This window comes from Oreochromis niloticus, linkage group LG16 (assembly GCF_001858045.2).
Source record: "Oreochromis niloticus isolate F11D_XX linkage group LG16, O_niloticus_UMD_NMBU, whole genome shotgun sequence".
Lineage (NCBI taxonomy): Eukaryota > Metazoa > Chordata > Actinopteri > Cichliformes > Cichlidae > Oreochromis > Oreochromis niloticus.
Genome location: NC_031987.2, coordinates 8,312,157 through 8,323,274, shown reverse-complemented (window position 1 = coordinate 8,323,274; position 11,118 = coordinate 8,312,157). Strand labels below are relative to the sequence as shown.

Here is an 11,118-nt window from a genome sequence, read left to right as displayed (position 1 = left end):
CTATACCTTCTATAAAATTCTTAACATGATCTTAATACTGTTTCATAGCATGTGACTACTACTGTATGTACACAGCATCACAGCATAGGGGAACCCTGTAAAGGCTGAACATGTGCCCTAACAAATGAGCCGCAAAAAGCTGATATCTGATCACATGTAAGCTTTATATTACTTCAGTCAGATTTAAAAGTATTGTCTCCAGAGAAACCGTAACTCACTCTGAGGTCGAGTTCAACTTTGACCCTTTGAGTTAAAAAGCAACAACGTGCACTAAACAGCAGGTTCGCTACAGCACTTAAATCACAGCCAAAAACACTCTCATTGGTTATCTCATTCTCAGTTTGGCTCTATAAAGACCATTCTCTCTTTCTTGTACACCATGTTCACCTCTGTGCCCTTAATTTGTCACCCACAATTTGAGAACCACTACTGTAATCACTTAAAAAACACCATCATAACCTTTGTAATTGTTATAAAAATCTAAATTTCAGGTGAATACAGTTGGCTGTTGCTCGGAGAAATGTTGGAGTCAAAGGCAGGGAAGGAGGAGGAGCTTAGGAGGAGGTGGAGAGGGGGTGGAGTGGAGAGGAGATAGACATCAGAGCCAGTTCAGCAGTGCACACAGCAGCATCAGTGGGTTTAGATTCATGACATGGAAACAAAAGTCATCTACTTCACGGTGAACGGGAGACCGGAGCAGGCGGAGTTCCCGGTCGACTGTCCGACTCAGGACGTCAAAGGTAGGAGCCAAAGCTGAAGTTTATGTTTCATATGATCAAATGCATTCTAACGTGTTGTTTTGGACAAATGAATTAAAGTGGAATATTCTTATGCTTAGAGTTCAGGAAATACTCTTCTGTGACTAAAATCAATAAAGCAAATTTGATAAATGGAGCAACATAAGACAAAGCAGTCTTTGCTGCAAATACAGCTGCCACTGACAGCTCCTCACCTCTCACAGCAGCTTCAGCCTTTGGCATCATGGTCTCCACGCACATTACATACTGCAGATCTTACTCATTAGAACAATGCTGTAACTGCAAGCAGTGTTCTTACTTAATTTAGATGACTGCATTTAACTTCTATTGTACTAGTCGTTGAAGTTTACTTTCCTATATTGAATTATCTGAACATTGTACCTGCATAGTTGTAAACACTCGTTCCACTTAATTTGTGCTTGATTTTTCTAAACAGTTCTGCAGTGGGAAGCTCAGATTCGAGGCACTGTCAAAAATGTTTACCTTTACATCGGTTGCGGGTTGTTTCTCTTGGATCAGTGACCATGACATCAAAATCTGTACAAAGAATACATAAAAATGTAGTAAAAATGCATTCAAATCCCCTAAAAACAAAAGATCAAATAAAACACAAAGTCTTTCTTTAGGACTTCTTTCATAGAAATGAGTTTTTGCCAAGTTACAATTAAAAGTATCAAAGGCTTTGAATGTGCTGAAGATGGCCCAGAGGAAAAGGATGTTGATTATCAACTGGAAAACTTGGATCACACCTTGGATACTGAGAACTTTACAAATATGAAGTGAAACGCACAGAAATTGTATCAATAACCTAAAGAAAACAAAGAAATCAATAAAGAAATAAAGAAATCAATAACCTAAAGAAAACAAAATGCAAGAAAACTTTCAAAATAGCTCAGATTAGACAAAAAATCTAACTCTAAATTAAATGATTCATATCAAAGTTGGTTAGTAATGTGGATGTGGTTATATATATCTGTTCATTTGAATCACAATTCCTGGACTTCCTCAGGTGATTCTTTAAAATAAACCTCAAGCTGGTCTTTCTAGATCTCTTCCGCTCTGCTGCTGAGGCCGGACCCCATGACATCCTGAAACTGTACAACCCTAAAGGCAACATCATCAACATTTCTCCGAGCCTGGAACCCAACAGCCCCAACCTGTGCTACAAGCTGGAGGTGGTGGCTGCCGACTGCAACAGTGAGCTGTTAGGTATCTTTAATTATCTTTAATTAGGCCTCGTGGGAAAGTCAGTGATCCAGTTCACATGGAAACTGTTGACAGTCTCCATCTTTTTACGTCATTTCAGGTGCCGAGCTTGCTGGTGCACTAGGATTTGACCTGTCATCCATGGAAAAAAGGTAGGTGGGGCAGGGCGGTAACAAAGGAGACAACATGCATAAAGATCACTTAGGTATGCTACCATCAGTGTGCTTTTTAAAGTCTCATATCAGGCATTAAAGACCAGATTCTGAGCCATGACACGTACAGCTGAAAAGCTCATGAAGGTTGCTTTACTGATCCCAGACTGCAGGGCCTGGAGAAGAAAATCCTCATTGAGGCTGGCGAGACGCCTGCAGTTGTGTATGAGATGAAGAAGCAGGTGGATTCATTCAGAGAGAAACTGGAGGTATCCCAGCAAAGTTTCCCACATCCTGTGTTGTGTTGTTTAAGCTTGTTCCCCCTCAAATAAGTGAACGAAAATACCAGTAGTTTTTTTAAATTCAAAACTTAGAGACAAACACGGGGCTAAAGTGGGTTTGGCAGGTGGGGGAACCCTATGATTGGATGTCACAGTGCAGCAGGGCTGGGGAAATAATCACTTAGGAAGAAGTCAGTAATAATTTGTAGTGTGAGCTCCAGTAGGTTTGTGTTCAGTGCTGCTTGCCATTTGTCTTCAGAGTGTGGAGCATCTAAGCTGGCTGGGGCTGTTCAAAGATCTCTCGGAGGGAACCCACAAGCCCTCGCCGTTCTACCACAAAAGGACGCTGCGTAAAACCAGGGAGGAGTGTGAACATGTGCGGGAAAAGTTCCTGCAAATGAGGTTTGTAAAAATTCACACTAAAATGTTTGGAATAGTTCATTCTTACTGCTCATGCCACCATCTTTGCAGCTCTTTGGAGGTATCTGAGGAAGTGAGGCAGTACCTGAAGACGCCAACCTTTGATAACTGGTAAGTTTTGCTTTAAAATGCATGAATCCAATCGCTTTTAATGTCACCTGCTGAATCTGTGTTCATCACCCTGATGCGTCTTTGTGATCCTAAATAAACGAGCGCACCTGTTTCCTCCGTGGACAGTGAGGCAGGCGGTCAGCTAATGACAGTCGTGCCCAGCAAACACATCTGATGTGTTTCTGAAGAGGATGGAAGCCCTCAGCCTTTTCTTCTGATCCACACACTCATCTCAATATGAATAGGCCTGGATGAGGGCTCGCTAATTAAAAGAAGGTCTTTATAAAAGCCTTAATATGCACACCGCGTTTGAAGTGAGCGCCAGTGGGAAGCATGCATTCACTAAGGTTCAGTTATCTTTTCATTTGTCCAAAAGCTTTTAAAGCAAACCTGCAGCAATAGAGGAGCATCAATGAGCATCAACCTACACAACTAAAGCTTGGAGCTAAATTACAGGATTCCTCTAAAAACCTGATAAAATGTGCTTTTTGCAAGTTGGCCAGTGCGGTATTATCAGGAATAATTCTGACGTGATCCTGCACTCTTGCTGCTGTAAACAAATTTTCTGAAAAGACTAAAACCATCATTGTGTTCGTATGTTTCTCAACACAGGAGTGCAACCACTTCTCGTGAACACAGAAAACAGTCTAACATGTGTTCGAAAAGAACAAAACACATGGGTTTTTAGCAAAAATGCAAAAGTAGATGTTCAGTAGATAGATAAATAAATGTGGGAACAGGGTCCCAGCAAACAGAAAGGTGGTAAAAAAAATAACATTTTTTGTTCTTTCTGGATTTCCAAGACTTTCACCTTTTTTTTTATTTAACAAAAGAATTTCACATTCTCATGACCGATGGTTAGGGTCATCACTATTCCAACTTTGGCATCAGAGGGTTAAATATGTCTAAATGCGGTTTAACCTCCTAAGACCCGAACTCTTCCACGACATGCATTTTTAATTTCTCTTTGATGTTTGGGCATATTGGAGCCCGATGAATGTAAAACCAAAGAATTTCCACATTTTTTTTTTTACCTTATTTTTGTTTTTAAGAAAAATGAGAGCCACAAATGAGGATATTCATTTAAAATTTTGATAGAACAGTAGCAGTATAATGTCCTCGTAAGTGGATATCAGGCCCATGTAGAGCAAAATTGAGTATTTTGGTCAAAATAACCAAAAATGTGATGTCCACATATGTGGACGGCAGGTCCTAGGAGGTTAATAATTTTCCTCTTTCCTTCCTCAACACTTCAGCTGACTCCACAGCTTCTGCATTTCCGTGTTGAATAATTATCGTCTGTTTGTCTTTTCTCAACATCTTCTCTTGAAAGATGTGCTGAAAGATCCATTCTTGGACTTTCTAGCAATGGGAAATTTGTGTCTTTTACATTATCTGTGCGTCCATTAGAAAACCTTTCACCCTTCAAGGTGTTTTTTTTTTAAGCTAAAAACTGGCAGGTCACATTTAGCCTGGAAATCCACGTAGAAGGACAAATGTTGATTGGTTGGCTATTGATTGTTTTTTTCTGGTGATGTGCAGGCAGTGGGAGGATGCAGAGATTATGGTGCTCCTGCAGGTCATGTACACAGATTTAGATTTCATACCAACCTTCAACATCGAGCCCGAAGTCTTGCAGCAGTTTTTGTTCGAAATCTATCGCAGATACAACAACATCCCTTTCCACAACTTTAAACACTGCTTCTGTGTGACCCAGATGGTGAGTATGTTTAACGCCCGCAACTAAGGGCGTAATTCCCAATTACACTGTGGTTAGATTTGCCTACAAATACTTAAAGGCAGTTACACTAGAATAAAAGGGTAAAAAGTTAGGAAGTTAGGAAACAAAGAAATAATTAAACTGTAACTAGTTTTAAGTACTGTGTAATTTCATGGTAATAATGGTACACAGCACTTTTCAGGTTGTGAGCCATATTTTGGCTCCATCACTATAAGCTCACACAGGTCTACAAATTATTAAATATAGCACACACCCCGAAAAGTACAGCATATTTACGCATATGTAAGAAATATTGTGTTTTTCTGCAAAATCCATCCATCCATCCATCCACCCATCCATCCATTCATCCATCCACCTCCTCCAGCTTATCCGGGGGAACACCAAGGCGTTCATAGGCCAGCCGAGAGATATAATCTCTCCAGCGTGTCCCGGTGGGACATGCCCGGAACACCTCACCCAGGAGGCATCCTTATCAGATGCCCGAACCACCTCAGCTGGCTCCTTTCGATGTGGAGGAGCAGCGGCTCTACTCCTCCCCTCCCGGATGGCTGAACTTCCCACCCTATCTCTAAGGGAGATGCCAGCGAACCTTGGGAGAAAACCCATTTCCAACACTTGTATCCACTATCTCAATCTTTCGGTCACTACCCACAGCTTGTGACCATAGATGAGGATAGGGACATAGAGTGACCGGTAAATCGAGAGCTTCGCTTTTACACTCAGCTCTCTCTTTACCACAATGGACCGGTACACAGTCCGCATCACTTCAGCCATAGCACCAATCCGACTGTCGATCTCCCGCTACCTTCTCCCGTCACTTGTGAACAAGACCCTGAGATACTTAAACTGCTCCACTTGGGGAAGGAACTCGGAGTTGGTACTCCACCCTTTTCCGGCTGAGATTTGGAGGTGCTGATTCTCATTCCCATCGCTTCACACTTGGCTCTGAATCTTTCTAGTGCAAGCCATCACCCGATGAAGCCAACAGAACCACATCATCCGCGAAAAGCAGAGATGAGATTCTGAGACTACCCAGGTGAAAGACTTCCGCCACTTGGCTACACCTAGAAATTCTGTCCATTAAAATTATGAACAGAATCAGTGACAAAGGGCAGCAATGGCGGAGTCCATCACCCACCGGGAATGAGTCCGACTTATTGCCAACTATGTGGATCAAGCTCTTGCAATGGTTGTATAAGGATCGAATGGCCGAAGCAATACGCCAGACACCCCATAATCACACAGCACCTCCTACAGGACACTCTAAGGGACACGGTCGAATGCCTTCTCCAAGTCCACAAAACACATGTAGACTGGTTGGGCAAACTCCTATGCACCCTCAAGTATCCTCAAGAGGATAAAGAGCTGATCCAGTGCTCCACAACCAGGATGAAAATCACATTGTTTCTCCTTTTTCCGAGGTTCGACTAATGGACGAACTCTCCTATCTAGCACCCTGGCATTTCTGCGAAATTACCATGAAATTACACAGTATTTAAATTTACTTACAGTATAATTATTTGCTTGTTTCCTCTAAGAACCAGACTTGTTCCCCCTTATTCTAGTGTGCCCATCTTTAAGTATTTGTAGGTAAATATAATTAGATTTTAATTTGAAATAAAAAATTGGACCGTATTATAAAGTGTTACCAATAAATGCAGGTAAATCCTTCTTCTTCATTCTCTCCATTTGCGTTGTTGCCTTTGTTTGCCTTCCCTCTGAGCAGATGTATGGTTTGATCTGGCTGACTGACCTGAGGAGTAAGATGGACAGCATTGACCTGCTGATCATGCTGACCTCTGCAGTCTGCCACGACCTTGACCACACGGGATACAACAACGCCTATCAGGTACACAAAGCTCACTCTTAGGCTTCCCTGGTACTGAAACTCAGACCTTCACTGTGGTTTGTTGTACCAGCTGGAGTTAGAGCACTCCCAGCCTACATAATGAGAACAGAATTTAGATTCAGCCTGAAAATTTGGCTGGGTGTGATTTTTGTTCACATTTTCTCACTAGATGATGTAAAACTGTGATATGGCAACAATTTTCTGCATGTAATGGATGGTACTTAATGCTTTAATATAATAATGAAACTCATTTAAGATTAGGGAAAAGTCTCTTTGAGACTCTTTGAGAACCAGTCCATGTAATTCTGTGTAGTTTCATCGCTTAAAATCTTTTATACCAGTTATTTTAAAACTACCACATTTTGCACTGTAGAAGAACAGCCAACACAGGTTTTGCTGGGACTTCAGTGCAGATGATGTTACAACACTCTGTGATGTTTTATTCATCTGAATTTTCCAGTTTTCCAAAATAAGGTTGAGGCTTGAACTAAAAATCTGATGTCTGACTGTCCCTCAGATAAACGCTCGGACTGAACTCGCTCTGCGCTACAATGACATCTCTCCTCTGGAGAACCACCACTGTGCTGTAGCTTTCGAGATACTGGAGAGGGTAAGAATGAAAACCCTTAACCTGCGTATACGCATGGATGAATCCACAGTGACCCGAGAGTCTTTGTTTCATAGACAGAGAGCAACATCTTCAGGAATCTATCCATGGATCAGTACAAACGGATACGAGAGGGGATCATCAAGTGAGATCATCTTCCAATAGTCATGGTTTTAATTTTTCTCCCCCCAAAAGGAGGGAATATGTCTGTCTGTCTGTCTGTCTGTCTGTTAGCAGTCTAGCATCCACAATTTTCAAGGTATCATGTTCAAATGTGCCGGTAGAAACAAATAATCAGCTAAAGGTGATTTAATTTTGGTGAAAATGCTAGACCTTGGGGGACATGCGCATCTAGTTTGGCTAAGCACTTAACCTTGACCTTCATTGTTAGGTCCAAGGTTAAAGTTGACCTTGAAACCATATTGAGTAACATATAATAAAGGGCACGGCGAGAGCAGTACAAAACACTTGATATTTTTTCAATACAACACCCTACAATGTCACAATGACGCCATAACATGGCATCAGCATTTTATAATAAAAACATCTATGTGTTAGTGTAGCCCTTGCCTTCCGTGTGGAACTTGAGATCTCTGAGTGCTCCTGTTCATCATGATATTTTAGCACAGAATTTATAATGTGCACTGATTGTTTCAGATGCATTCTGGCCACTGACATGTCGAGGCACAATGAGGTTCTCAACAAGTTCAAGTCCATCCTTCCAGTGTTTGACTTCACCAACAAGGACCACAGAGACGTGGTAAGACTACAGAGCACCGTGGAAATGTGGAAGCATCTATACATCTATTTACAGTTGTTGTTTGTGCAGCTAATGATGATCCTGATCAAAGTGAGCGACATATCCAACGAGGCCCGGCCCATGGAGGTGGCTGAGCCCTGGCTGGACTGTCTTTTACAGGAATTCTTCAACCAGGTACCGACTCCTACTGAACTTTGTCAAGACATTTCAAAGTGACAATATGATTTGATGCTGTTTTTTGATGAGATATCTGTAACTTAAAGAGGGATGTTTTGAAGCGCAGTGACCTGAACTCGAAGTGTTTTGGCTCTACGATGAGACTCAGGGACGGTCCAGCTGATTTTTGTAGGGCAGAGACAAACTGTGAGTTTCTCTATAGACACAGACTGTTATCAAGTTGTGTGAGAGATTATAATTTCAGATGATCTGACCTTGTTGGTGCAGTTCATTAAAACAAATGCAGATTAACTTCACTTCTTAGAGCTTCAGAAACTAAAATACATTACTTTTAAAATTTAAATATAAAATCCACAGTGGCCTTGCAGTAACGAGGGTATGCCACACAGCTGAACATCCCTTATAAAGCAATAGAAGTAAACTTAAGGTTAATCCTTAGCAGGTCACTGGTGACGGTGTGTAAATTAAGTGTGGAGTGCTGTCTCCTGTTGTTCTGTCAGAGTGACGTGGAGAAGTTGGAGGGCCTTCCCGTTACCCCCTTTATGGACCGGGACAAAGTAACCAAACCTTCGTCTCAAACAGGCTTCATCAGATTCGTTCTTCTGCCTCTCTTCATCGAGCTGGCCAACCTCTTCCCCTGCCTGGAGGTATTCAAATTAAAAGGGTGGAGAAAATGTACTGTATGTCCTTCTTTAAAAGTACTTTTGCAAACTTTAATGAAGACTTTCACTGGAAGGTGTCCAAAACATCTTAAATAAGTGGCTCAAATGAAAACTAAAGTCTAAAATAAACAATGAAAAAACCCTAATTGGTGAACGGTGAACAGTGTAAATATGGTAAGATTTACAAAATAAAACAGGAAATGACTTAACAGAAACCGGACCTCAACAATTGCTGAAGTACAGGTGGCTTTTTTCTACTGTAAGGAACTCATAAGTGGTTCATTTCTACCCATGTTTTTTTGGTAAAGTGTAATCAGTTTAACTTTTTTTTAAAAATATTTTTGCAGCAACACATTATCCATCCCGTCCGGAAAGCTCTCGACTACTACACAGAGATGGAGAAAGCTCTGGAGACGGAGCAGCAGAACCGGGCTCAGAGCGAGAACGCAGCCAAGAGCAAGGAGGCAGCGGGAGGCCGACAAGACAGCCAGACGGATGCCGGGCCAGACACCTCGAAACCAGAGTCACAGTCAACATGAATGATTTCATATCAGTTCACTGTCATATTGATTATTTGGTGGACTAAACGTCCTGTGATGTAGTTTCTCTGCATGCAGTGTTGATGTAACTAGAATAGAATGACATCACATTCAGCAGAAATCTATTTTAAAATAAAACAGTTTCTCACAGAAATATTTTATGAAAGAAACATTATTTGTAAAGGAGCAACAGATCATAACACTGCGTTCTTGCTCTGGTGCTGAAGTCGCCATGAAAACACTGTGTTGTAATGACCACTGCTGTTGTTTGTGTGTGTGTGTGTGTGTGTGTGTGTGTGTGTGTGTGTGTGTATGCTTGGTTGGTCTAGTTTCCGGGGTAATAAAACACACACAGGGAGTTTGCTGTACTGTGTATTCCTGTTATTGTTCTATCTGTACAAAAAGAAGAAAAGAAGAAGAAGAAAAAAAATCCACATATTGGGTTAAAAATTGCTTGAAAACTCAAAGACGATAATTTAATGACAAACCAAGTGACATGACCCTAACCACAAACCTGTGTTCTCTTATCTGCTTATCCTTATCAGGGAGGCTGAGGGGCTGGTAAAGAAACCATATCAAGTAATATTTCACATGAAAGAGCATGGAGAGAGTCGTAGGTGGTTGCAACGCTATAACAGGCTGATGTCAGCATGTTGGAATAAGAACACCATAAAACATCAAAGTTTTAGTTTGATTCTCTTGTTTTGTTGTTTTTTTAACAGAGACTTTGAGTGAAATAAATGCAGACTGTCTGAATATCAGCAGGTGCAGGATGCATTACTGGACACTAGGTGGCACCACAATGCAGGGCTTAGAAAGATCAGCTGGACCCAGAAGTTCAGTCAGAGCGAATCACAGCTTTTTCTCCAACAGGAAGTTCAACTTTTAGCCACTTTGGGCGTTTATCAATATGCGTACTTGTGCGTACTTGCGTTCTCGTGTACTCGTGATACGTCATCAGTCGGAGACCAAGTACTGTTCCAATTCGAAGTACGCATCAAGCCGAGAACGCGAAAAAGTCCCGGATGTGTTCTCGATCCGCCCGTTTTATCGAGCATGCATCGGTGCGGACTTGGGACAGCTATATATCCCAGAATGCATTTCGTCCAAAACTCAACAGCGGACTCCCGGCACATCGTTCCCCCCCCCCCCCGCTCGCGGACTTCTCACTACTCAGGTTAAAGAAACTCCAGCAGCTGTCTATAGTATTGAGTGTCCACTAGAATAGAAATAAAAGCGTTCTAACATCTCACCTGCTTGTTTTTATTAAGGTATGTACACGTATGTACATGTACACTATTTTTATTAATAGAGATTTCACTACTGAGGTTAAAAATGATATATAAGTCACTTAGATCACTTCTAAATGTTAATGTTTGGTTTATTTCAGTGTTTTATTTGTTCCTGAGTAAACCGGTTTGGCTGTGATTACAGTTAAGCTTCATAACATGTTACTCACAGTTAAATTAGGAGGGGACGGCAGTAAAAACTCCGGACCTGTGACATCATCACGTACGCAGGTGTTCCAATTGTACATATCGCGAGTCCGTGCTCGCGTTCTCGGCGGGTACGTACTCCCGTGCATTCTCGGCGAGTACGTACTCACCGAGAACGCGAGTACGTACTCGCGTACTTGGGCATTGATAAACGGCCTTTGTGTCTTTTCCTTCTCATCTGCCTTAAATATATATTCAGCTTGGTGCACTTTTAGAACAAATTACCAAGCTGTGTGATATATTTTTACCTTTAGACAATAAAACTTCTCAAAAATGTTGATTGTTTACTTGTTTTAAAGGTAATTACATCACTTTAAGACTGTTCTTTCCCCCTCTGGAGGACAAAAGATGCCGTGGTG

General features: G+C 41.5%; 1 protein-coding gene across 7 annotated transcripts; it reads left to right on the top strand.

Moving 5' to 3' along the window:
* Positions 1–607: 607 nt before the first annotated feature.
* LOC100710868 (high affinity cGMP-specific 3',5'-cyclic phosphodiesterase 9A) lies at positions 608–9,571 on the top strand. 7 transcript variants are annotated; one of them, XM_003451906.5, is made up of 14 exons: positions 608–740; positions 1,806–1,967; positions 2,065–2,116; positions 2,283–2,385; positions 2,657–2,799; positions 2,869–2,928; positions 4,471–4,648; positions 6,396–6,518; positions 7,036–7,128; positions 7,203–7,270; positions 7,783–7,885; positions 7,955–8,059; positions 8,563–8,709; positions 9,072–9,567. In XM_003451906.5, the coding sequence occupies exons 1-14, from the start codon at positions 653–655 to the stop codon at positions 9,261–9,263; spliced, it is 1,617 nt and encodes a 538-aa protein (XP_003451954.1). In that variant the 5' UTR covers positions 608–652; the 3' UTR covers positions 9,264–9,567. The 7 variants fall into 7 exon arrangements, with proteins under 7 accessions (XP_003451954.1, XP_025759322.1, XP_019208217.1 ...); XM_025903537.1 differs by having other exon boundaries at positions 1,806–1,955; positions 2,657–2,928; positions 9,072–9,571; XM_019352672.2 differs by having other exon boundaries at positions 2,657–2,928; positions 7,783–7,882; positions 9,072–9,570.
* The last annotated feature ends 1,547 nt before the right edge of the window (positions 9,572–11,118 follow it).

Excerpts from the sequence above, each read along its gene's own strand:
- LOC100710868 (XM_005456474.4), top strand. The coding sequence starts at position 653 with ATGGAAACAAAAGTCATCTACTTCACGGTGAACGGGAGACCGGAGCAG. Across the intron at positions 6,519-7,035 it reads GATACAACAACGCCTATCAG|ATAAACGCTCGGACTGAACT; the intron begins GTACACAAAGCT and ends ACTGTCCCTCAG. Across the intron at positions 7,886-7,954 it reads ACAAGGACCACAGAGACGTG|CTAATGATGATCCTGATCAA; the intron begins GTAAGACTACAG and ends TTGTTTGTGCAG.